General features: G+C 57.4%; 1 protein-coding gene across 2 annotated transcripts in view; it reads left to right on the forward strand.

The window, feature by feature from the left end:
- PLXNA1 (plexin A1) overlaps window positions 1-25943 on the forward strand; it is a 51256-nt gene that overhangs the window by 19172 nt on the left and 6141 nt on the right. For both annotated transcript variants that reach the window (XM_005866943.2, XM_014540298.1), the window contains 23 exons: window positions 31-184; window positions 521-620; window positions 2022-2136; window positions 5219-5419; window positions 7214-7310; window positions 7381-7574; window positions 7687-7838; window positions 7921-8041; window positions 8400-8536; window positions 9736-9903; window positions 10466-10559; window positions 10763-11002; window positions 11087-11230; window positions 11549-11783; window positions 14373-14515; window positions 15830-16086; window positions 16423-16489; window positions 22622-22768; window positions 22871-23030; window positions 23825-23928; window positions 24422-24518; window positions 24880-25070; window positions 25190-25359. In XM_005866943.2, the coding sequence (XP_005867005.1) occupies window positions 31-184; window positions 521-620; window positions 2022-2136; window positions 5219-5419; window positions 7214-7310; window positions 7381-7574; window positions 7687-7838; window positions 7921-8041; window positions 8400-8536; window positions 9736-9903; window positions 10466-10559; window positions 10763-11002; window positions 11087-11230; window positions 11549-11783; window positions 14373-14515; window positions 15830-16086; window positions 16423-16489; window positions 22622-22768; window positions 22871-23030; window positions 23825-23928; window positions 24422-24518; window positions 24880-25070; window positions 25190-25359 (3488 nt within the window). The remainder of the gene's footprint in view (window positions 1-30; window positions 185-520; window positions 621-2021; window positions 2137-5218; window positions 5420-7213; window positions 7311-7380; window positions 7575-7686; window positions 7839-7920; window positions 8042-8399; window positions 8537-9735; window positions 9904-10465; window positions 10560-10762; window positions 11003-11086; window positions 11231-11548; window positions 11784-14372; window positions 14516-15829; window positions 16087-16422; window positions 16490-22621; window positions 22769-22870; window positions 23031-23824; window positions 23929-24421; window positions 24519-24879; window positions 25071-25189; window positions 25360-25943) is intronic.

The raw sequence follows: 25943 nt of genomic DNA on the forward strand, positions 1-25943 counted from the left end.
ATTCACCCACTCCTGCCCTGGGTGCCCTAGCTGGTGCTGCAGGCCTGGAATGTGCCTGACCTCTCTGCCGGCGTCAACTGCTCCTTCGAGGACTTCACTGAGTCTGAGAGCATTCTGGAGGACGGCCGTATCCACTGCCACTCGCCGTCCTCGGGGGAGGTGGCGCCCATCACTCAGGGCCAGGGTAAGTGCACCACAGCTGGGTCTGGGCTGCATTCGAAGGGGCCTCCTGCTGGGGAGGTGGACTGTTGTTGGGGACAGAGAATGGGTGTTGCATGGTGACCAAGGAGGATGGCAAGGGAAAGAGCAGATGCCAAATGGGAGCAGTATATAGTCAGGAGACAGGTGCAAAGAAGCAGGGGCCCACCTGGTATGCTCAGGTGTCCACCAGCCGGAGGGGCTGAGGTGCAGCCAGGGGCTGTGTACTTGGTGGTTGGGATGGTCCGTGGTGAGATCATTTCCTGTTTGGGGGTTGCCCTGCATGGATGTCCTGGTGATCTGAGCATGTGCTGCCCTACAGGAGACCAGCGGGTGGTGAAGCTCTACCTGAAGTCTAAGGAGACGGGCAAGAAGTTTGCCTCCGTGGACTTTGTCTTCTACAACTGCAGTGTCCACCAGTCGTGAGTGTTCCGGGCCTTGTGCAGTAGTCAGGGTGGGAGGCGAGTTCTGCCATGAGAGCAAGCCCCTGGGCAGAGGGGCCAGATGAGCCTGAGGCGGGGGCAGCAGTCAGAGCAGGTGGGTGGTGACCTGCACTGGTTCACACTTGGAGAGTCTTGCTCTTAGCCTCGGTATGAGGAATGGCCTACGGGCACCAAAGCAAAGCAGGGAGCTCTGGAGGGGGACGGAGGCCGCTAGGCCGTCTAGATGGGCAATGGTGTGCCATGGGACAGGCTATTTAGTACCTGCTGTTCTGGGACAGGTAGCAGTCCAGGTCCTCTAGCTCATGCTGCCCCAGATGTGGTTGGGGGTGGAGGATGGAGAGGCTGGGGCACAGAGAACCAGGATGGAAGCTGGTGCTGGTCTGGTGCTTGTCTGCTGCCTGTCTTGGCTGTGAGTAGCAGGAAGAATGGAAGCAGCTGAGGACCTACTATTTATCTTTCCATGGGCTGGCACACTGGGCCTAGAGGGGTGCTCTCGGCCCCATCCATGATCTGGAGGATGCTTGACCTTGGAAGGGCCAACATGGGGCGTGGGGATGGTTGGGTTCAGCCTCAGCTGTGCCTGCCTTTGATGGTGTGGCCTGGATATTGTTATTACCAGGGTATGACCTCTGTTCTGGGCCGGCTGGTATCTTTGGGGCAGGGGGCTGCACTCCAGAGCTGGAGGGGATTGAGGGTCTCAGGAGAAGCCCAGTGGCTGGCAGGTTGGTAGGTTCTCAGAGAGCCAGTGGTATTTGCCTGGGAGTGGTAGTGAAGGGGGCCACTGAAGCTGTAGAGACGAGGTACGAGTCATAAGAAGCTGCGGGGGCGGAGCACTGAAAGGGCCCTGTCCAGGCTCTGGGGACGTGTCAGAATGAATGGGACAAGCTCTTGCCAGGCTTCAGGGCCCTCCTGCTGGGGAGGTGGACTGCTTCAGGGTGGTGGATATCTCCCATAGCTCTATCCACCAAAATTTAAATCTAAGTTAAGACAAGACAGAATTTAAAACGTACTTCCTTAGTTTCACTAACACATTTCCAGTGGTAATTGTCATGTGTGTCCTAGTGTGGACGGTGTAGACTTTAGATGTGTCCGTCATCAGGAGGGCTCTGTAGACTGGTTCTCGGGTGGACTGTCAGGTTATTGAGGGTCTGGGGAAGAGCAGTGAAGGAGGGAGGGGAGCACCAGGCAGCTCAGTGGGTAAGACCAGCTGACAGGGAAGGTCTCTCTGAGCAAGTGGAGGATCAGCCAGTGCAAAGGCCCTGGGGTGGCACTGTGATCAACCACTGGAGGAGCAGCAGGGAGGTGCTGTGGTGGGGCCCTGTATGACAACTGTTGGAGGCAGGTGATGCCTGGCCTCATTGTCCCACTCCCTCCTTGCAGCTGCCTGTCGTGTGTCAATGGCTCCTTCCCCTGCCACTGGTGCAAATACCGCCATGTGTGCACACACAATGCTGCTGACTGCGCCTTCCTGGAGGGCCGCGTCAATGTGTCTGAGGTAAGGCAATCTCAGGGGAGGGGAGGTGCAGAGTTTCAGAGTTGTAACAAGACCAGGTGTCGCCTGCGGGGGTGCCTGGGAGAGCACCTATGGGTAGCTGGGATGCCAACCAAGAGGTCTGTGAGGTTGGGGACATCCTTCATGGCTGTTCTGGCCTGAGGCCAGCCAATGGCATTGGTTGGTGGTCACTGAGTCTCTTGTGACCTTTAGGGGAGCTGCAGAAGCCTCAGACCAGTGGTCCCCCTGGGGCACCATGTGGAGAGGGGTCTGACCATGCAGGACTATGGGAGCCTGGAGTGTGAGGTGTCTGGCTAGGTGGGCCCAGTGCCCCGAGTCCATGTGGACAAGGGGACATGTCAGATTGATCTACAAGGAGCTGGTCAGTTCCTTGGAGACATCTGAGGTCCTGGGTGGTAACTGATGGTAATTAGGTCATAATTATTTGGAGCCTGGGCAAGGTACTGACTTCATGAGCAGTAGGGTCACTACTCCTGGAACCCAGGCTCTCAGGACCAGGATGGGCAGACCTGGAACCTGCCAGGCAGGGAGGGAGTGGCCAGGGGTCTCCATGTCCAGCCCGCAGATGCAGAGCCGGAACTTGAAACCAAGGCTCTGTTCTTCGCAGTGACACCATGCCTGTTGGTGGGACAGGGCAAGAGGGTGTGGGTCCTGCCGGCCGTGGGGCACTGGGCCTGAACTTCCGTGGACAGTCCTGGGGCAGAGGAAATGCATCACGCACAGGGGCCCTGCCATGCTCTGGGCTTCTCCTCACAGAGCCTCCCCTGGTCACCCCTCACATCACCCTCTGGACCTTTGTTGAACATCATGGGACAAGATGGCAGTGTGGGGCAGGCTGAGAGCAGGCAGGGGCTGAGGGCATCTGGGCGTGACAGTGTCTGAGAGTGAGAGTGAGTAGTGTGAGGACCAGGGGCATAGAGGGTGGGCAGTGAGCTTGCTGGGAGTTTGGCCTGTGTGAGGAACTGGGCCAAGGTGTCCTGGGGGTGGGCAGGGGCCCTGGGGCAGCAGGAAGCTGGTGGGGCTGATTCCAGTGGGGTTAGTGACTGTGGGGTTTAGGAGCCTCGGTGGGCTGTTGTGGGCCTCAATGGCCAGGGGAAGTAGAGCAGCAAGTGCAGACCCCTCCTGAAGAATCTGCCCATGCAGGCCAAGCGGGGAGTGATTGTGGGTCCAGGGAGGGCTATTGGGGGATGGATTTATTCCATAGATATGCCATCATAAGCTGTAGTCCCAGGTTTTATGGGTATGTTTATAAGGAGTGTATCATCCGCAGACAACCAATCCTATTGTTTGTAAGGACTTGGGCTCCCAGCCCAGGTCTCTCCTTCCCATCTCTTGTTTGGATTTGGCTCCTCTGGGGCCACCCCTCACTCAGGAGCTTGCTCACTCTGTGGTGTCTTGGTTCCCTACCCCATTGGAAGGAGTCCCCAAGAACCCCACTGCTTGCCCCGTCCCTGTACTCTCACGTGTGCTCGGGTTGTTTGAGGTGGAAGCCACCAGAGCATGTTAGGGAAGGGCGTAGAGGAGGCAGCTGGTGCAGGTCCAATGCCTGGCAGGGGTCCCATGTAGAGCACCCCTGAAGCAGAGCCCACACTCACTCTGAACCCAAACCTAGAAGCTAGGGCTTTCTGCCAGGAATGGGAGGGGTGGCCAGCATAGGACCGTCACGTGCCTTCCCTCCTGGTGGCCTCCTTACCAGGAGGGACTTGCCCTGGTCATGGTGTCCCTGAAGTGGAATGGAAGGGAGGTTTTCTAAAGTCTTACTTACTGTGTGTAGGCAGAAGAGTTCTAGGTCAGGTGACTAAAAGTTTAACTTGAGTCATATAAACAGTTGTGGCTCCTCACTCACTTCGTAGACTTGAGCCAGCTTACAGACCCAGAGCCCCCTGAATGGGCAGAGATGGGTCCCCTTAAGGAAGAGTCCTGGTCCACATTACTCATCTTTCTCTCAGCTCAGCCTGGTCTCAGGCCACTGGTGGTGTCTGAAAGGAATGTCAGAATCCTTTTCATGGCTGAGGTGCCAAGGCCCGGCCAGAGAGACTAGCTGGGGGTCACAGGGCCTACACTCTGAGACTGACAGTGGCGCTGGCTCCTAAGCAGCCGAGATAGTGTCCACAGAGTGGAGGTGTGAGGCGGGGGAACAGCGAGAACAGTCCTGGTGGCCAGGACGAGCCAGGGCTGCTGAGGGGTCCAGTGGGGATGACAAGGTCTAGGGAGGCAGCAGGAAGATCCTGGGCCTGGTGGCTGGGCTGGGCACCCCTTCAAATGGCAAGGAGAGTGCTGGGTGGGCCCCTGAGTGCAGGGTTGGTGGTCCTTGGTACACGTCACCATCATCTGCCTCTCCCTGGTGGAGATGGGGTCACCCTATAGACACAGGGGAAGTAGTCAGCCCGCCTGGCTCTGCTCCCCCAGTGTCCCTTACAGGCTCCAAAACCTCTGCAGAGCCAGGCCTGGGCCCACGCTCTGCTGGGAGATACTGCAGGCCTTGGGGATTACGGCCTGTTTTCAGCATCTCTATTTAAAGCCCAGCTCAGTAGCATGCCCCTGGGTCTGTCTCCTCCTGTGGCTGCTGTCAGTGTGCTGCAAGGGAGCTGGGCTGTTGCATCAGTTATTGTTGCCAAAATGCTGGCCCTGGGGGCCCCGACTGTTTTTCTGCCTGACTATTTTTACATGCTTTCTGGGCCCCTAGCAGAGCTTACAGCCCCAGCGCTCACTCTTGGCTGCTTCTGTCTCAAGGGCCTTTTCAGCTGTGGACCAGATGGGACCTCTTGGTTGCTGAATGGTGGGGTCCTAGAGCATTAGACAGAGCACACTGAGCCCAGAGGGGGGAGGGCCTGCCCCAGGGCACAGAGTGCAGCCACATAGTCTGGCAAGTGTAGAACCCAGGCTTCCTGCCTCTGGATCAGCTGCCTGTTCCTGAGGTCCTCAGTCTTCCAGTGTATAAAGTGGGCACAGTGGTGCTTGCCCCGGAGAAGCACGAGCTCTGCACATAGATTGCAGTCTGGGCCACAATGGGGTACCTGTTCACTGGCCCCTTCTACGCTCAGCTGAAGCCTTGTCACCCCAGGACTGCCCGCAGATCCTGCCCTCCACCCAGATCTACGTGCCAGTGGGCGTGGTGAAGCCCATTACCCTCACTGCCCGGAACCTGCCGCAGCCACAGTCGGGCCAGCGTGGGTACGAGTGCCTCTTTCACATCCCGGGAAGCCCGGCCCGTGTCAACGCTCTGCGCTTCAACAGCTCCAGTCTGCAGTGCCAGAACTCCTCGGTAAGGCTGGAGGAGCTGGCAGGGGGCTTGGGGAACCCCTTCTGCTGGACTTAGGATCTGCTTTCTGCTCATGAGCAAAAGGAGAGGGCACAGTCAGGTGTTCTTCGAGCTCCCAAGGTGTCTGCCACCCCCTAAGGCATGCCTGGGTGTGGGGGTGGGGCATTGCCAAGAGCCACCCAGATGTTTGGAGGGAGCACATCTCAGAAGTGGGAATGGGCAACTTAGATGTGGGCTTTGCATGGGGTCTTGGGAACGTGGGTAGGAGGCCAGGTTGAGGGTGTGGAAACTCCCACATGCTGTCATTACCCAATGCTTCCAGAGGGCCAAGGTTAGGGGGATTGTGCCCAAGTACTCGGCTCCTTTTATATCTCCTGTGGCCAGACACAGACACTGTTCATAGCAGCCCATGCATTTGCACACTAGTAGGCAGGTGTTGCCCCAGTGCCAAGAAGCAGCCACATTTGGAGCCTTAAATCTAATAGGATGACATTTTCAAAGCTTGTTATCCAGTTCAGTGGATTCAGTAACGGTGATCTCTGTAGAGCCAAAACCTTTCCTGTCGGTTGGGAGAGTGGTGGTCCCGAGAGGCCTTCTTCCAGCTATTTCTGTGACTGCTGGCAGGCCTCAGTTTCCCCATCTGTTCAGGAAGAATGTCGTCAGGAGAGCAGGGGTTTCCTGCGGTGGCCAAGGCCCTGTTGGCTCCTGAGTTCTCTGCAAGGCCTGTGTTTGGCCCCCACCCTGTAGAATCCCAGGGGAAGGGTCCCTTGCCAGTGGTGGCAGACCCTTTACCAACCTCTCCTTTCTCCTAGCAGGTGGGCTGGCGTCTGGGGGTCATAACAGGTTCCTGGGGGCAGGTCAGCCAGCTGGCTGGTGCTGGAGTTCCTTGTGCCCTGCTGCCTGTCCTGTCCTTTCAGTTCTCTCTCTTCCTTACTGTATCACTGACTTTGCCAGCCACACCTTCCACCTGCATCTCTGTGGGGCTCCCTGGCCTAGCCTTGTCCACCTTCTCCTTCCTCTCCGTCTAAGGCCGTCTGTCTGTGTGTCTCTCTCTTCACCATTCCTGAGCCTCTGCCACCTCGTTCCTCGCACTCCTCATCCCGTCTGCCTCTCCCCTCTCACCAGGCCCACGTTTATCTTTTCTGTAACCGTTTTTAAAGGGAAAGGGAGTATCAGGAAGTGATAGGATCCAGCTAAATTCCTGCAGATACAATGACGATGGATTGCTCTGGGATGGAGTGGAGGGCCTCAACTGCAGACAGTGGGGCACAGCAGAGAGTGCTGGGTCTGAGCTCCTGGGAGGGGCAGGGGGCTGAGCCTCACCTGACAGTGCTTTTTGCCAGCCTATGCCCAGGGCATGGGGGCACACAGCTTGTACCTCAGTTCACAGAGCATCCCTGACAGGCATCCAAGGGGTCCAGCTAGGAAGTCCTCAACTCCGGGTGGGGGAAGTAGGGAGGTCATCCTGGAGGATACACCTCATATGCTGCTGGGACAGAGGTTTGCTTGGAGAGCGGGGGCCAGGGCCACTGGGAGGGAAGACCTGGGGTTAGGGGCTGGAGGGAGAGCTGGGTGTGGCAGGAGAGGATTAGTCCCTAGGTTGGTTGGCGGCCAGGTGTTTCTGTTGGGTACCCAGCTCTGGATTGGAAACACCAGTCTGGACAGGCAAGGCCCCCAGACCCTGCCCCACCAAGCTCGCTCCCAGCATCCAGCCCCAGTGGTGGCCAGGAGGGGTACACAAGCCCTGACCTGCCTCCTGGGGTTTTGGCCTGACTCCGTACTGCATACTGTCCGCAGTACTCCTACGAGGGTAATGACATCAGCGACCTGCCTGTGAACCTGTCGGTGGTGTGGAACGGCAACTTCATCATCGATAACCCTCAGAACATCCAGGGTGAGCCGGGTGGGATGGCACTGGGGGTGGGGCCGTGGGTTGGCCCCGCTGACTGTGTTTCCCTCTATAGCCCACCTCTACAAATGCCCGGCCCTGCGGGAGAGCTGTGGCCTCTGCCTCAAAGCTGACCCTCGCTTTGAGTGCGGCTGGTGCGTGGCTGAGCGCCGCTGTTCCCTGCGTCCTCACTGCCCTGCTGACTTGCCTGCTGCCTGGATGCATGCCCACCATGGCAGCAGCCGTTGCACCGACCCCAAGATCCTCAAGGTAGGTGCACCTCTTGGGCCACCGAGGGGAATGGGGTCTCTGACTGCCCCGCTGCCTCCCTGTGCAGCTCCTCATGGCCCTTGCTGGCCTCCCACCCTCTGTTTCCCCACAGCTGTCCCCAGAGACAGGCCCACGGCAGGGAGGCACCAGGCTTACAATCATGGGTGAGAACCTGGGCCTGCGCTTCGAGGACGTGCGGCTGGGCGTGCGAGTGGGCAAGGTGCTGTGCAGCCCTGTGGAGAGCGAGTACATCAGTGCCGAGCAGTGAGTGCCGCCTGGAGAGGGTGGGGAGGCCCTGACGCCCAGCTGGTTGCTGCAGCCCTCTGAGGCCCCTGGTGCCCCACAGGATCGTCTGCGAGATCGGAGATGCCAGCACAGTGCGGGCCCATGACGCCCTGGTGGAGGTGTGCGTGCGGGACTGTTCCCCCCAGTTCCGGGCCCTGTCGCCCAAACGCTTCACCTTTGTGGTAAGCCCCACCCTACCCAGCCTGGAACCCTTTCTTCCCATGAGGCCTCAGGGGGCTGTGAGGCCTGTCCCTGCAGGGCCTGGCTTGGCCCAAAGGCTACCTCCACTGTGGGGCTCCTTATCCTCGTGTGGGCTCCCCCCACCCCCTCGTGCAGCAACACCCTTGCTCCTGGTCTCCATCTCCCCTCCTCATCTCTGGGGTCTGACTCCAGGTTCCTCTGTACACTTTGGGCCCTGCCTGTGGGCTCTGTCTGAGAGTCCACGAGCACAGGGCCTGGGCAAGGCTGGAGATGCAAGCAAGCCTCTGGGCCAAGGGGTAGGCCTTTCCTGGAGCTCCAGCAAGTTCCTTCTTCCCACAGACTCCAACCTTCTACCGCGTGAGTCCTGCCCGGGGGCCTCTTTCGGGGGGCACCTGGATTGGCATCGAGGGCAGCCACCTCAATGCAGGCAGTGATGTGGCCGTGTCTGTTGGCGGCCGGCCCTGCTCCTTCTCCTGGTAAGGGGTGTGGATGGGGTTGGGGGTGGGGTGGCAGGTATAGCCCACCTTCCCCTGGTGGTGGTTGGTTCAGATGGCTGCATGTCCCCTCCCGTTGCCTGGGAAACAAGGGGAACCTGGAGAGCCTGGCCAGGGTGATCACTATGGAAACCAGTGGTAAGAAGGTTACCATGGAGACAGGCTACCTCAGAGTGGGAAGGGCAGGTAGGCAGGGCTGGCCGGTGGGCAGGGCCTGGGCTCAAGGGACAGGCACAACCACCCTGTCCTGGGATTGAGGGATCCCTTGGGAACATTAATAAGTATTTTTTAAAAATTTTAAGAGAGAAAAAATGCTAACAAAAGCCCTGAGGCTTGAAATAGATAATTTTAGATTAGGGATGATAATGGAGCGGCCCTTTAAATATTTTCCTGTGGTAATTACCCGTTATCAGACTAATTATTGGTGTTTGCAGTCTTGCTGCACTCGTGGGCCTGGTGGCTGCGGGCCTCCCAGCTGTGCTGAAAGAGCTGAGGCGATGGGGACCCAGGTGCAGGTAGTGACTGGCTGGCTGCCCGCCCAGTGGGAGTGACCCAGTTCCCCCGCTCCAGCCAGTTCGTTTTGCCTACTCACAGTCCGGGCCCAGGCTTAGCCCCAGGTTCACATCAGGGGAGGCGTGTGCATCACCCATGTAGCAAGAGTTGGCACTGAGCTTGGCACTTTGGTTCTCATGGCAACAGAAGCCACAGGCTGAGTGGAGGCAGTGCCACAGCAGGTGGGAAAGTCAGGGTTCCCCAGTCTCTGTCCCACCAGCCATCCCTGGGCCTCCTGGAGCTCCCTACCACTCAGCAGCCTGCTTGTGGGGACTGCCAGGCTGGGCTCTCCAGTCCGGGCATGGGCGTGGCTGGGTCACCTGGGGAATGAGCCAGGGTTGCCCCTTAGCTAGTGGGTTGGTCAGATAGGGCCTCGAATACCAAGCAGGGCAGTTTGGAAGGAGAGGGCCAGGATGGGGTCCAAGACGAGCAGACAAACACCTGACCCCTTGGAGAAAGTAGCTATAACAGTCCTCAGGTCCTGGTGTGGCCCCGTTTTATAGCTGGGTAGGTAAGGCCTGGGGAGGAACTTGCCCACATGCCTGTTTTCGATGGAACCTAGAAACTTAGCCCACCTGGGAGGTGAGCTGTAGCACCCACATCCTCACTGTCCCATGGGGCCCCTCCAGGAGGAATTCCCGGGAGATCCGGTGTCTGACACCCCCAGGGCAGAGCCCTGGCAGCGCCCCCATTGTCATCAACATCAACCGTGCTCAGCTTACCAACCCTGAGGTGAAGTACAACTATACCGAGGACCCCACCATCCTGAAGATTGACCCAGAGTGGAGCATCAACAGGTGGGGCTGCCCCAGCCTGCCCTGAGCCCCAACCTGGCTACTGCCCTCGTCCCGTGTGATGCTATGAGGACGGAGCTCTTGCACTGGGTTCTCCTCTTCCTCTTCCTTGTGTGGTCCTGCCACCAAATTTTTGGTGGTTGTATTTCTGGTGGTTTCTTTACAGTGGTGGTGCCTTGTGCAGAACTGGGCAGGGTGTGGCCAAACCCTTCCTGTACTGCCTGGGTCTGTCTCTGTGGGTGGGAGTAGAAATAGCAAAGTTTAAGACTTTGGTCACTCCCCTGCTGTAGATGCAGCAACCTGGAAAATCGTGTTACACAAAAATTTCTCTAAACTCTGATGTTGCACTCTTTAAAAAAAAAGAATAAAGATGTTCCAGCCACAGCTCTCAGGATAATCGATCCCTGTCCTCAGATGTGGCTGATTTAATCTGAGTTCTGGTGCTGAAAGATTGTGTCCTGCTTATGTCTTCTGGGAAGCTGGGTGGTGTGTCGGGACCCAGCTGTTTGTGCTGGGCTGGGGCAGAGAGCTTCACCCCATGACCCCTCATCCCCTCATCTTCTAGTGGAGGGACCCTCCTAACAGTCACAGGCACCAACCTGGCCACTGTCCGAGAACCCCGCATCCGGGCCAAGTATGGAGGTGTCGAGAGGGAGAACGTGAGTCTTTGCCCCTCCCCGTACCCCTCCCCCTCCTCAGGCAACCCAAGCTACCTTGGCAGTTGCTGTGCTCGGAGGCCCCAGGGAAAGAAGCCATCCCTGGTCTCTGGGTGTGCATATGTGGCGGCAGCCCCTTGGCCCTGCCAGGGCCGGGCTCCATGTGCAGAGCAGCTGGCCCAGTGTCCTCGCACCTGTGTCCCCAGAACTGCCTGGTGTACAACGACACTACCATGGTGTGCCAGGCCCCATCGGTGGACAACCCTTCCCGCAGCCCGCCCGAGCTGGGGGAGCGGCCTGAAGAGCTGGGCTTTGTCATGGATGACGTGCGCGCCCTGCTTGTGCTCAACTCCTCCTCCTTCCTCTACTTTCCCGACCCCGTGCTGGAGCCACTTAGCCCCACAGGCCTCCTGGAGCTGAAGCCTGGCTCCCCACTCATCCTCAAGGTGGGCCTCACTCAGTGGGCAGGAGTGGGGGTGCAGGTGAGGCAAGGGCCAATGGGGCTCTAGCTCATCACCCTCCACCCCCAGGGCCGGAATCTCTTACCACCTGCACCTGGCAACTCAAGGCTCAACTACACGGTGCTCATCGGCTCCACGCCCTGCATCCTCACAGTGTCAGAAACGCAGCTACTCTGCGAGTCACCCAACCTCACGGGGGAGCACAAGGTCACGGTATGTCCATAGCCCGGTGATCTCTGCCTCAGCCCTGGCTCTGGTTACTGGGTCCCTCATGTCTTTGACCCGCTGACCTAGTCCTACCTGTGACAACCCCAACTCTGCGACTGAGCCCAGCTCCAGGCAAGCCCTAACTTGGCCTTCATCCAATCCATGTACGCCTGGTGGCCTGGTACCTACCCTGGGTCCCCAGTGTCCCCATCCCCACTGAGCAGTCCAGGCCAGGGGCAGATGCTGTGGGGATCTTGAGAGTGTGGGCCCAGGAGCTGTGAGTGGGCATGTCACCTTCTGAACAGCCTGCACCCTCACCTCCAGGTCCAGGCTGGTGGCTTCCAGTTCTCCCCGGGCATGCTGCAGATGTACTCAGACAGCCTGCTGACCCTGCCCGCCATCGTGGGGATCGGCGGGGGTGGGGGCCTCCTGCTGCTTGTCATCGTGGGGGTGCTCATTGCCTACAAGCGCAAGTCTCGTGATGCTGACCGCACCCTCAAGCGGCTGCAGCTCCAGATGGACAACCTGGAGTCCCGCGTGGCCCTCGAATGCAAGGAAGGTCTGTTGGAGCTATGGGTAGGGAAACATGGAGGGTCGGGGGCGGGGGTGGTGGTTTCAGGAATGTAGGGCATGCTGGGGTGCTGCTGCTTCTGAGCCAGGGGCTGCCTGCCTGCCGACTCCACTCAGTTTGCAACATTCTTGGTGGCCTCACTGTGCTGGGCTTGTTCCCAGTGAGGCAGGCAGGGGCCTCACTGGGGCCTGGGGCCTTGGAGCCTTGGGGCCTTGGGGCAGGTATGGCTTCTGTGGGGTGCTGCTTACAATGCAGACTCTAGCCGTCTGAGCCCCATCTTGGCTGTAGAACCTTGGATAGACACATAATCATGGGTGTCTCGGTTCCTTATCTGTAGGATGGGCGTAGTGCCAGTGCCACTTCACTGGGGGCTGTGAGTGCCAGATGGCCTGTGCAGAGCCTGCAGGGCAGTGCTGCCTGCATGCTCGTGCTAGCGTGGTGGCTCCATGCCTGTGGCCAAGCATCATGCTGAGTAGGCCTTTTCTTTATCCCTCAGCACATGCAGACCCTGGCCTGGGGTGGCTTTTGTCCTTGAGGAGCCCTTTCTCAGGGAGTCAGGCTATAGTCCTCTGAGGATGGGCATGTGTACGTCTTGACCCTGGGTGTGAATGGCAGAAATCAGCTCTGACTGGCTTCTGCAGGGGAAGTGCAGAGTACGCTGGCTTCCGGAATGTAAGCCTGTCAGGAATCGCTTCGTCTTGGGGCTCCTCACTCCCTGTGGTGACAAGATGGCCATAGTGGGTGAGCTTAGCTTCCCTGCTGTGCCCAACTCTGGCCAATTCCTGATGTCATACCTGGTCACGTGCTCCCCAAGCCTGTGACTCTGAAGCCCCTGATGGAAAGTGGGTGGACCCCAGGGGCAGGTGAAGGTGGTCCAGAGAAGTGGGGGGGTGGGGAGTTCTGGAGGCAGAGGCCACAGATGTCGGAATTGTGTGAGCAGTGGCTAGCGGGTCAGCAAGCTGGAACAGAGGGCATCCCCATGGGCTTCCTGTCTCTTCCTGATGTTTCACAGGAAGGCCAGTGTGCTCGGGTGCCATGGCTCATCCCTGGCAGAGTTGAGGGCAGCACTGCTGGCTGGGTGGGTGGGGCCTAGTACTGGCAGCAGGGAAGTGGGGGCTGGGGCCATGGGCAATGGGCTGTACAGTGGTCACTTGAGGGTTAGGTTCAGCTACCATGCATGTGCCTTGGCCCATGATGGCTGGCTTCCCTGGCTAGGTATGAGATGGTGCCTCCGGGCTAGGTCCCCAGCAACAGGCCAGCCCCTACCCACTCATGGTCTCGGGCTCTGTGCATGTCTCTGAGCAACATCTAAGGAGCTGGGGATGTTAGGAGGGGTGAACAGCAGCACACTGGTGATAATCATGTTATTGGATGTTTGTGAGGTGCTAGGCACAACCGTAGCATTTTGCTGATACTGGCTAGTGAATGCTCACAGTTCTAGAAGGCAGACACTAGCAGTGTTCCTAAATGTGAATGAAGAAAAGGAGCCAAGTGTTAGGGTGGGCCTAAGGGCCTCGAGGTCATAATGAGCCTGTCATCAGGTTGTTAACTTGAATGGGACCAAGGTATCCCTTTGCCGAGTACCCTGCCAGTCCTGGGAGCCTCCTCACTCCCCGACAGACCAGCCTGCCACTGATGGGACATAAGCAGGTGTGCAGGGACCAGAGGGGAGTTCTGCAGGCGGGAACCTCTGCTGGAGCAAGGACAGCTGCCCACTGAGGCGGGTGTGCATGAAGCCTTAATCTGCCAGCGTATGTAGGTGCAATAGCTGGTGGGCACCCCGGGGCAGCCAGGTAGAGATAAACAGACGCCCGGCAGCCGTGCTGAAGAGATGAAGGCCCGGCTCTTAGTTAAACTTGCCAGCTGTTGCTCAGAGCCCGCCAGGCACTCCTCTGTCTCCTGATCGGATAGCTCATCCCTTGGGCTGCTGCAGGGTCAATACCTCACACCTCTGGAATGTTTCCGTCAGGGCCTGCACCTGCCTGCCTTGTTTCTGAGAGAGGCAGAGCCGCCTGGAGTGGGCGGGCAGTGTAGCGGCCTGCAGGCCTGAGCTGTGCATTTGGTGGCTGTCAGGGTGGAGGGCTGGGGAGCTTGCACAGCCCCTGGGTCCTGGCACCTCTGCTGCCCACCATCTCCTTCATCTGGACATAACCCTTCTCTTTCCAGGCGGCTGAGTCCAGGGGAACCAGGGTGGGCGGTTGGGGCCCTCTTAGGTGGCAAAGAGCTGACACCCATTGTTACTCCATCCCCACATGCCAGTGTGCGGTATGAGGGGTGAACTCCTGTCTTGGGCCCAGGCATTCCCTGGTATTGCTGCATGTTGGGAGCTCCATGTACCTGGGCCTTGTCCAGTACCTTCTCTGCTCTCATCTTGGCTAATCCTGTGATGACTCAGAGAAACAAAGGGATTTTGTCTGTGTTAGGACCAGGGAAACTGAGGCATAGGCAGGTGCAGTACTTTCCTAAGGTCACCCAACCAGTGAGCAGCAGAGCCAGCGTTTAAGCCTGGCCCTGAGTGGGGGTCGGGGAGCCTGGAGGCCAGTGGGGCACCTGCCTTGATTCCTGGTCTGGCCATAGCCTTTGCAGAGCTGCAGACGGACATCCACGAGCTGACCAATGACCTGGATGGTGCTGGCATCCCCTTCCTCGACTACAGGACGTACGCCATGCGGGTGCTCTTCCCCGGGATTGAGGACCACCCAGTGCTCAAGGAGATGGAGGTGGGCTGCTGGCCGGGGCTCATCCCACATCCACCCGAGGGGCTCCTGGGGTGCTGGTGGGCAGCTGGAGGGTCCTGATGGATGGCTTGAGCCTGTAGGGAGGGGAGCTGGGAAGCAAGGAGGAAGGTCAGGAAGGGGTCTGGGGTGGGAGAGTCACAACCCAGCAAACCATCCCAGTGACTGGGCTCCTTGGGGCCGCCTTGGTTTTGTGGAACCCTCTAGTCCGTCTCATACACCCTGCAGCTCACCTGGTCTGTCTCCTGGGTGGTTCTGAATGCCAAGCCTCACTGGGCAGGAGCCCAGCCAATGTATGCTGGCAGGTGTGAGTGCCCAGCTGAAATTCTTGTGGCTGTTGGGGCAGGAATGTGTGACCGAGGAAGCATGGAGGCCGTCAGAGCTGGGCTTTTCTCTGAAGATGTCAGAGTCCTGGCTGTTGGCACAACACATCTTTAGGGGCCTCCCAGGCAGGCCAGGAGCCCAGTTCCTCGCTGGGAATAGCCAGGGCTCTGCAGATCAGCTCTGTCGTGTTCTCTAGCCAAGGGCATCCCTTCTCTGCACACCTTGCATGTTGGGGGCCTGCTCACCTGTGCGGTTCCATTGGTGGGATGTTCCCTCTTAGGCTGAACCTGAAAGATTTCCTCTCACTCTGGCTTGGGCCCAGGCATTCCCTGGGATTGCTGCATGTTTGGAGCGCCATGTCCTCTGTCAGGTCTCTCCTGATGTTGCTATCTGCTGTGCTGGTCCAGCTGCTTTCATAGCTGTGGCTGTGTGTTCTTCTTGGGACCTGCCATCTGTCTGCCTGAGCTGGGAGCCAGGTGTCATGGTGGCCTCTGCCTGACAAGCCTTGGTACAGATAAGAGAACCAGCCACGCCTGCATCCCACCTCTTTTTCCACCTCCATGCCATGTGGCCCCAATAAGCCTCTTCCCCCACTGGACTTCAGGCATCTTCCATGAAGTGGGGAGGGTGGTTTCTGGGTTGATGGTTGTGGCAAGAGCAGAGTGAGTGCCCAGCAGATGGGGTGTTGGGTTGTTCTTCCAAACTGCTAGATGATGGCAGGAACAGGCCCTCATTCTACACCCCTCGCTGACGCTGGTATGCCTGGGTCTCTGTCTGGAGTGGGTATCTCAGGCAGCTGCCAGGCTACATCCATTCTGCTGAGGACTGTTGAGGCCTGGACACCTGTCAGGGTATCACCTGCCTCTGAGGCCTGCTCTGTGGCCTTGCCCTGCCCTCTGGCCCTGCCCTGCCCCTCCCCTCCATGACAGTACTGGATACCCTGCTGTGGGTCTGAGCAAGCTCCTGTCCTCCCAGGTACAGGCCAATGTGGAGAAATCACTGACACTGTTTGGGCAGCTGCTGACCAAGAAGCACTTCCTGCTGACCTTTATCCGCACGCTGGAGGCCCAACGCAGCTTCTCCATGCGCGACCGTGGGAACGTGGCCTCACTCATCATGACAGCTCTGCAGGGCGAGATGGAGTATGCCACGGGCGTGCTCAAGCAGCTGCTGTCTGACCTCATTGAGAAGAACCTCGAGAGCAAGAACCACCCCAAGCTGCTGTTGCGGCGGTGAGCCCACACCTCCTACCTGCAGTCACCAAGGCCTGCTGGGTGCTCGGCCTGGGGCGTTACTGTAGTGGCTCTGGGGAAAGCTCTGGTTTCCTCTGGCCAGATATTGGTAGTGGTGACCTGGTGTGTTGGGCATGGAGCTCCACTCTGGGGCCATCAGTGTCGGGCCTGAGTCATGCTCAGAGGCCTTCTCTGGGGCCGAGGGCTGGGGTCTCCACCACAGCTCCCCAGCCCATGAGTGCCTTTAGTGCTGTAGGAAGGGGTGATGGTGGGGGTGGGCGTATTGTGTGGGCCTGGCAGTGGAAGTTATGTCACCCTGCCTCTGTCTGTCTCCAGGACCGAGTCAGTAGCAGAGAAGATGCTGACCAACTGGTTCACCTTCCTTTTGTACAAATTCCTCAAGGTAGGTGGGCTGGGGAGGAGAGAACGACAAGAGGGTGTTGGGGACAGATGAATGGGTGTGAGGAAAAAGGGAGGCCAGAGATGCACAGTCTCAGCCCAGAGTGGCTCAGAGTGGACTCCTGCAGGACATGCACCCATTGGCCCCTCTCCTGTCTCCATGAGGCTGTCCAGGCCCCACCCAGTCACCAAGGCAGGAGTGGACACCCCAGCTCTGAGGCAAGCTGTCTTGGGCCTCAGCTAGTGTGCGGCTGAGCTGGAGTTTGAATACAGGCCCAGGTCTCTGCACTGTACCCATGGCTTGGAGCTAAGGATGAGGGGGGACAACCTGGCAGGGGAGTCCATGTGTCCAGCACCCAGGCTGGGCCAGCCTGGGGAGACACCTGGGGCCTCCTGATGGCTCTCGTTGTGGGGAGAAGCTGCACAGACAAGCCCCGGTTTAGGCTTGGGAGCGTCCCTCACCCCTAGAAGACAGGCCCTGACCCGAGGCCGTCCTCAGAAGGGGTGGAGGCAGAGGGCACAAACTGCAGCCCCGGGCCAGACGTGGGTCCAGGTGGATCCAGTGTGGCTGCAGGTAGAGAGTGGGAGATCGCTCAGACCCAGGTATCTGGTTTCCCTTGAAATCTGAAGGCTTGGCAGACACACTCACAAGGTGGGGACAGTGGGCCCCAGGCCAAGCCTGGGGTGTATGTTCATACGTGTTCCGCTCATTTCTCTGACCTCTGTAGACGTTCTGCAGATGGCCAGCATGATGGGCAGTGGAGCCTAGTGGCCTGAATATCCTCATGGTTGCTTCTTAGCCATGGACCTCTGTTTCCTGTGTCCTTACTGAATCAGGAACACCCAAGGGGGCCTTCAGCCCTTCACTCAGAATGCTGTTGGGCCCAGGCCCTGGTGGCGTAGAGGTGCCCAGAGCAGAGTCCTGCCTGGCTGGGAGAGAGGGTAAATGGGAATCGGGACACGTGAAAAGGGGCAGATGTCAAGGGGTGGGTGAGGTTTGAGGAAGGAAGGGAAGGAGTTGCTTAGCAAGGCAGAGGGGGCGACGGCTCTGAGGTGGGGGTGAGGTACTGTGTGGACAGGGAGACAGGCTGTGCAGGGCTTATCTGGGAAAATCCAGGCCTGTGGAGAGTGTCCAGTAAATGCTGGGGTTCTTGTTATGCTGAGCTGGGAGTCTGTAAGGAAAAGTTGTGCATTTCCTGTAAAATTCTGTGATACGGTGATGTATTTACACGCTCATTGAATCGCACTCTGGAAGCCAAGAGAAGCAGGTTTAGAGGACACGAGCCACTGGGTCTGAGCTGCCTTAGCTTCATCGACCCGTCTGCTCCTGAGGCTCCTCAGGCGGAGAAAGGGGCCCCAGCTTGACAAATCCAGTCTGAGGCCTGGATTGGGTGTGTGCTGTGGGATGCCAGGTGGAGGGTCAGGCTGCAGGAAGTAGGCAAGTGGGGCCGGCACGGGGGGTTGAAGGCAGAGCGGTTGAGTGGGTGCTGCTATCAGGAAGCTGTGCTGTGGGCTCGAGGGTGGGGGCTACTTCATGGAGGGTCGGGTCGGGTATCGGATTGGGGGAGAGGAGGCCAGGGCTGGCCAAGGGAGTGGGAAGGCAGTGTTGGGAGTACAGGCCAAGCTGACTGGCCCACCCTTATGGGGTTCCATTGAAGAAGCTGAGCAGGGCCAAGGTCTGCTTCGATCTGCTCAGAGCACCCCCCTACTCCCAAATCATGTTTGCCCCTCACGATATGGATGTGTGAGGTGCTGGGCAGGAGGAACTGGCCCAGAGCCGTTTGGTTCTGCAGGAGGGGTACCCGGCACTGGCTCAGGCTCCTCCCGTCGACATTAGCTGTCCACTGACTTTGTGCCACAACTGTTTTGGTTTTTTCAGTGTATACGGTCACTCCTCTGTGTCTGCAGGTCCTATATCCATGGATTCAACCAACCACAGATCAAAAATATTCAGGAAAAGAGATGTTACATTGTTACTGACGTGTTACTATGTAGTTAGGCCTATGATGGTTGTATCTACACTGGATTAGGTACAGACTTTTCTTGTCGTTATTCCCTAAACAATACAGTATAAAACTATTTCCACAGCATTTACATTGTGTTAGGTATTATAAGTAATCTGGAGGTTATTTAAAGTAAATGGGAGGATGCCTGTAGATTATATGCAGATATTATGCCACTTTATATAAGGGACTTGAGCATCTGCGAGTTTGCTATGGGGGAGGTCCTGGAACCAGTTACCGTGAGTACTGAGGGATGAGTGCACTGTATTATTATTTTTTTTCAGTTTTAGTAAGAAATAATTGACATATATCACTGTATAAGTTTAAGGTATGCAGCGTAAGGGTTTGATTTACATATATTGGGAAATGATTACCACAAAGGTAAGGTTAGTTAACATCTCCATTTCATATAAATAAATAAAAAATTCTCGTGATAACAGCTTTTTTCTCCTTGGTCCATACTTTGACTTGGTACACTTTTTAGAACAATTTTAGTTTCACAGCGAAATCAAGCAGAAATTACAGAGATTTCCCATGTATCACGTGCCCTCTTACAGCCTCCCCATTATTACATCCTCCACCAGAGTGGTGCATTGGTCACAATCGATGAACCTAAGTTAAAATAACATCCCCCAAAGGCCATAGTTCACGTACGTGAGGGTTCACCCTGGGTGCTACACATTTTGTTTTGGACAAATGGTAGTGACCTGCACCCACCATTACAGTATTAGTAATTTCACTGCCCTAGATGCCTGTGCGCCACCTCTTCACCTAGCAACCACTGATACTTTCCTGTCTCCACAGTTTTGCCTTTTCCAGTATGTCCTGTAGCCTTTTCAGACTCCTCTTTCATGTAGTAATATGCACTTGAGGTTCCTCCATGTCTTCCCATGGCTTGAAAGTTCATTTCTTTTTAGTGTGCCATACATTGTTTTTAAACACCCCAAATCCCTGTCATTCTTTACTGTCTTTAAGAAACAAACAAAAATTGAACTAGAAAAGTAACCCGTGTTCATTTTAGATACCTAGACAGCACAGAGTGTAAAGGGCTGAGCCGTTCCCCCTCCCCCTCCCGTTCTGGGGTAACCACCATCAGTGTTGGGATGTGTGTCCTCCCACGCTGGGTTCTGAACTGGGAAGCAAATATCTATAAATAGCGTCTAGTAAGAAGAAACCCTGGTGTTGTACCTTTTCTTCCCTACAGGTCCTTTCCGTTTTAGGGCCATACATTTTGCACTACACTGTGCTTCCCCTCCTCGGGCAAAGATGTGGTGGCCGCCTCTGCAGGTGGCTTTCCTTCTTTTTTTAAAAAATATATTTTATTGATTTTTTACAGAGAGGAAGGGAGAGGGTTAGAGAGTTAGAAACATCGATGAGAGAGAAACATCGATTAGCTGCCTCCTGCACACCCCCCACTGGGGATGTGCCCTTGACTGGAATCGAACTCAGGACCCTTCAGTCCGCAGCCAGCTCTCGATCCACTGAGCCAAACCGGTCAGGGCCCGTTTTCCTTCTTGTTAACAGTTGCATAATGTTCCCAGTGTGAGTGCTGCGCTGCCGGAGGTGGTAGGAGAGGTTGCATTTTTCCTCTCTGTGCCCTGCACTGTGGCCAGCATGCTGATCAGTGATCTTTGCTTGTTCATGCTGAAGTGGATATCCAGAACGATGATTGTAAGTGATCAGGCATGTTCATTTTTTATTGGAATATATGCTGTCAAGTTGTCCTGCAAAAAAGGGTTGCACCGATTCAGTGTTTGAGAATCTTACCCAGGCCTTGGATAACACCTACTTTATCAGCTTTCTTTTTTCATCTTTGCCAGCTGGTTGCTTTAATTACTGTTTCTCTAATAACTTGGGCATCCTTTTTTGATTGGCCACTTTTATTTTTTTAATGTCTTTTTTTTATCCTTAATTGCTTTTGCTTTTTTAGAGTTATTTCTTCCAGTATTTTATACAGGTTTTTTTTTAAAATACAGAGTTTCCATTTTGTATAACTCCTGTGTTGTTCATAGAATTGATTTTTATTTGTGTACTCTGTGAGGTAGGCTCCCACTTGATTCCCCCTCCCCCCTCCGAAGTGGAGAAACACTTGTCCTAACATCATTTATAGAATAGACTATATTTGTATTATCTTTGTACTTGAAAATCCATTGGTAGTTTCTGCATGTTCAGAGCTGGGGCTGGGAGGCATTTGAGGACATCCTTTTCCCTCACTTTATAGGAAACTGAGGCCCAGGGAGGGTAGGACTAGAGGTCCTTGGGTTCTAGGCCTTCCTGTCTCCTGGCCTTAGATCTTCCGTTCCTACTTTGCCCCATCTGGGCAGGTTTTGCAAGAGCGGTTGGAGCCAGCACTGGGGAGCCTGCTGGCTGGGCCAGGAATAGATAGCCGGCTCAGCCTGCGCCCTCTGAGGACACTTGGCATTTGAGGACTAGGTACTTTGGAGGTAGATGGTTCTGGGTTAGAATCCTGGCTTCCCTTATTCACTGTGTCACCCTGGGCCAATAACCTCTTCCTTCTGACTTTTAGAAATACCCCTTTCTCCTCTGTGCGGTGCAAGCAGGGGAGGAGCCTTGGGCGGGTGCTTGGTCTGTCCCCCAGCCACTCCCTTCGGATGGGGTTTGCAGGAAGAGGCAGCTATTAATGGCACTGCATCCTAATCTGCACCCATTCTTGCCTTCTTCCCAGCTGACTTAATGAAGTCAAGTTTGCAAATGAAACATAATTTAGAGGTAGGCATGTCGGAGAGTCTGGGGCTGTTTCTTTAATTATTGCAGATGCTAACAAGGTGCCCAGAGCATCTGGTATGGGGCAGAGCTGCTGCTTGTGTGACGGAGGGGGTGGGGTGGCCAGGATGCTGCCTTCTTGGAGCACACTCCTGAACTCCACCCATCGGGGGCCAAGGCAATGCTGGAGCCTGTGCCCACACTCGGGCCCCTTGAGGCGTGGCTCTTACAGTCAGGGCCAGCCCGGGGCAGACAGGACGGGTGAGCTCTGATGTTGGCTTTCTTCCCTTTGCTATAAGGACATGAGCCTCTTCCTTCGACAACTCTTTTCACTCATGGCATCTGTTGTCCAGCAGTGTCTGGAGCCCCAGGCATACACAGGCTCCGTGCTAAGTGTTAGGATGTAATGTGGGTGAGCCGGCCGTGCTCTGGCCCTCAGGCAGCTTCCACTCCAGCTGGGAGAGAGCCTCACAGAGAGCAACAGCAGCCGGAGGTTGTAGCAGGGCCCTGATGGTGATGAGGGCCAGCAGCTTTGGCCTGGTGGTCAGCGGGAGCTGTTCTGAGAAGGCAGATTGGGTGGAGTCCAGAAGGGCCAGTAAAGACCTGAGGAGAGAGTGCTGGCTGCAGGGACAGCAGTGCCCAGGCCCTGAGGTGGGACACTAGGTGGTTGGAAGAGCAGGAGACAGCTTTCGTGGCTGCGATGTGGTAGCTGGGGGGCAATGGTCAGGGTGGGAGCAGAGCAGACCCTCACAGAATGCCCAGAGGCCACCCCACAGCACCGTGGCTCTGGACTTCTGTGCCCCTCAGTGCTGGTGAACTGCCCTGTGTCGGTGCATCCGCACCTCGCGAGTAACGGAGCGGGGCAGCCCTCTACTTGCAGTGGCGGGGTCCCAGTTAGGAGGGCCCCTGACAGCCAACAAATCAAGGTCATACCAAGTTCTCTATGGCACAGGGTTGCCCATGTTGTGGTCCATGGGGGGCCAGAGTACAGTGTTGGCACCTCAGGCTCCAGCAAGTGGGGTGCTAGGGCATTGGCTAGGGACTGGGGCAGTGGACCCGCTGAGGCCTGAGCTGGGGGGACTCAGGGCTTTCGTCTTCCTTGGCATGAAGGCCACGTGGCCACATCGCGTTTTCTGCTGTCCTCGTGACACTCTTTGCTAAGGTCGCGTTGGGGTTTTCACGTCAACATTCATAGGGGCAGCGGGTCTGTTTAACTTACTCTCTTGCACAGTCTTTGTTGGGCTCTGGAACCAGGCTTCTACGTGCCTTCTTAGAAGAATTTGAAAATGTTGCTGATTTCTCCTTGCGGGAACGGTGCAGAGGCACCGGAAGGGTGGGGGCGGGTGGGCAGGGCTGGAAGCCCCTGGGGTCCTGGCTGCAGCCTGACTGCCCACTCACCTGTGCCACAGGAGTGCGCAGGGGAGCCTCTGTTTATGCTGTACTGCGCCATCAAGCAGCAGATGGAGAAGGGCCCCATCGATGCCATCACGGGTGAGGCACGCTACTCCCTGAGTGAGGACAAGCTGATCCGGCAGCAGATCGACTACAAGATGCTGGTGAGCACAGGCCCAGCGTCCTGCCCTGCCCCCCACCCATGCTCTCCCCCAGGCCTACTCTCTGAGAGGTGAGTGCTGATGCTGCACCCCTCCTTCCCCCAGACCCTGAACTGTGTGAACCCTGAGAACGAGAACGCACCTGAGGTGCCAGTGAAGGGACTAAACTGCGACACAGTGACGCAGGTCAAGGAGAAGCTGCTGGACGCTGTGTACAAGGGTGTGCCTTACTCCCAGCGGCCCAAGACTGGGGACATGGACCTGGGTGAGTGAGGGAGGGGCTCCATGCTATTTGGCAGTGTGGCCGTGCTGAGGTTCTGAGCAATGGGCCTGCCAAGGTGGCGCCTCCCAAGGTGTGCAAGGAGTTGGGTTTAGGGGCTGGAGAAGTTCAAGGAGGGCCTCTTGTTCCAGGCCAGGCACTGGCTGCTGGTGGAGGGTGCTGGAGGCCATGGAGGGGTGTGAGGGCTTGAGGGAAGGGATGTAATTCCAACAGCTCTGGATGTGGGCAGGGCAGGGTGGAGGCAGGTGGGGTTGAGGATGGAATCAGAGAGTACACTTAGAGGGCCACCCTGTCCAGGTAAGAGTCAGGGATTGGGGTTCCCACTTACTGGAGGAGGACGGTGGGCCATCGGAGTTGGGGCAGGGAGTGGCACTGTGGCTCATGAGCTGGGCATGTAGGGGTACCCACAGAGCTGAGAGGGGTGGCAGAGGAGGAGCAGCAGGCCTGGGACTAGGGAGTCCCACCATAGATGTGGCTGGAGAGGTGGGGGCACCACCATGGAGGCCTTTGGTACCAGGCTGAGGGGTTGGAAGAGCTTCCTAGAGCTCAAAGGCCGGTGTTATGTGGGGGTCGGCTGCCTGGGGCGGGACAGCTGCTGCTGGGGGCACATGCTTCCTGCTCTGAGCCAGGCTGCGAGCTGCTGGGAGGGAGGCAGGGAGGAGGCTCTGCACTAAGTGCCCCTGGGACACCTGTGCTCCTGGGCTGAGAGGGAGACCAAGGAAAGGGGGAAATGAGGCACCTGCCTGTGGCCCCACCCCTCACCGTTTTCCTCTCTTCAGAGTGGCGCCAGGGCCGCATGGCGCGAATCATCCTGCAGGATGAGGATGTCACCACCAAGATTGACAACGACTGGAAGAGGTTGAATACTCTGGCTCATTATCAGGTGACCCTGCACCTCCCACCCTCGGGCCATGGCTCAGCCTCTCCTCAGGCTCCAAGGCAGTGCAGAAGCTGGTGTCCAGCCGCTGGTTGTGTATAGGCGGCAGATGTTGGCAAAAAGAGGGACATGGGTCACATGTATTGCCTTCCCAGTCCCACCACTGGGCTCATCTGGAGGTGTACCAAAGGCTAGCCTGGGTTTGCTCTCTCCCTGCTGTGGTCAGTCCCTCTTCACGTGGCCCTTGGCCACTCGCCCATCTGAGGGGCATCCACTGCCTCCCGTGCTCTGGGACTGGGCATGGCCTCTGCTCCGGCTCAGAGGAGCCCCTTTGCGGTGGGAGAGGGCAGGGTGTGGGTGCTGGGTGCAGTGGGCCTGCCACCTGACTGGGGCTCAGAGTGGTGAGGTTACTGGCCTCCAGCACAGCACTGGGAAGGACTGGAGGTGTCACCACAGCTCCCAGCGGTGGGTCATGAGTCTCCCGGCCCTCTGCCCACAGGTGACGGATGGGTCCTCGGTGGCTCTGGTGCCCAAACAGACATCGGCCTACAACATCTCCAACTCGTCCACCTTCACTAAGTCCCTGAGCAGATATGGTGAGAGGTCGGGTGGGGCAGCGGGCAGGGCTCACTGGCCTGGAGAGCACGCCTCCCCTGGGCCCTTCTGGGGCAGGGCCATGCCGAGGTCAGAAGGGGCACATCACGGGCCATCACCTGGATACAGCCTTTCCCTCCGTTTGGAGGCTTCACCTTTCCCCTGTAGCACACATCCATACACAACATGTCATCCTCTGTCCCTCACAACCCAGGGAGCGGGGGCTGAGGACCCTAGTTTTCAGAGGTGGAAACTGAGGCTCAGACAGAGGAGCTTCTAGTCCGAGGCTGCCCAGCCAGGGCCAGGGCAGGATGTGGGTACTGGAGGCAGTGGGCCTGCCAGCTGACTGTGTGGTGCCTGCAGAGAGCATGCTACGCACAGCCAGCAGCCCCGACAGCCTGCGCTCACGCACACCCATGATCACACCTGACCTGGAGAGCGGCACCAAGCTGTGGCACCTGGTCAAGAACCACGACCACCTGGACCAGCGGGAGGGTGACCGTGGCAGCAAGATGGTCTCAGAGATCTACCTGACGCGGCTGCTGGCCACCAAGGTAGGCCTGGATGGGCAGGCGGTGGGGACATGGGCACAGCACAGCCAGCTGCCCAGGTCACCAAGGAGCTGAAGGGCTGCCGGTGGTGCCCTGGAGCTCTGTGCCTTTCCTGCCTGCAGGGTACGCTGCAGAAGTTTGTGGATGACCTGTTTGAGACCATCTTTAGCACGGCACACCGGGGCTCGGCCCTGCCACTGGCCATCAAGTATATGTTCGACTTCCTGGACGAGCAGGCTGATCAGCACCAGATACACGACTCAGATGTGCGCCACACCTGGAAGAGCAACTGGTACCTTTGGAGTGGGATTGGCAGTTGGGCAGGTGGGGCACAGCCAGGGAGGCGGGGGCTGAGCAGCTGTGAGAGGCCTGTCCTCTGGGTGCCCTGTTCTGATGGGTGAGGGGAAGGCTGGCCTGGGTTTGCTCTCCCTGCTGTGGTCAGACCCTCTTCATGTGGGCCTTCCTGATTCACCCATCTGAGGGCCTTCCACTGCCCCCCGAGCTCTGGGACTGGGCATGGCCTCTGCTTTAGCTCGGAGGAGCCCCTTTGCTGTGGAACCTGCATGTCTGCACACATGGCTCTGTGCAAGGGTGTGAGTGTGGGCTTTGTGTGAGAAATGAAGTTGATGGACCAGGCCTGTGCCAGTCATTGGCAGTGATGAGGACAGCAGTGGTAGTGACAGCAAACACTTTGGGACTCTCACCCCCTCAGGTAGTCAGCACTCCACCCCCAGCACCCACTTCTCAGTCTGGCTTTTGTCTCCCTGAGCCTGAGCATGTGCCCCGCGGCATCTGGCCCATCTCCGAGAAGCTCCTGGGGCTCTGGCCTCTTCCCCTCTGATCCCTGGTAGCCTTTCCCCTCGCAGCACTCTGGTC

The sequence above is a fragment of the Myotis brandtii genome, unplaced genomic scaffold (genome assembly GCF_000412655.1).
Source record: "Myotis brandtii unplaced genomic scaffold, ASM41265v1 scaffold240, whole genome shotgun sequence".
NCBI lineage: Eukaryota > Metazoa > Chordata > Mammalia > Chiroptera > Vespertilionidae > Myotis > Myotis brandtii.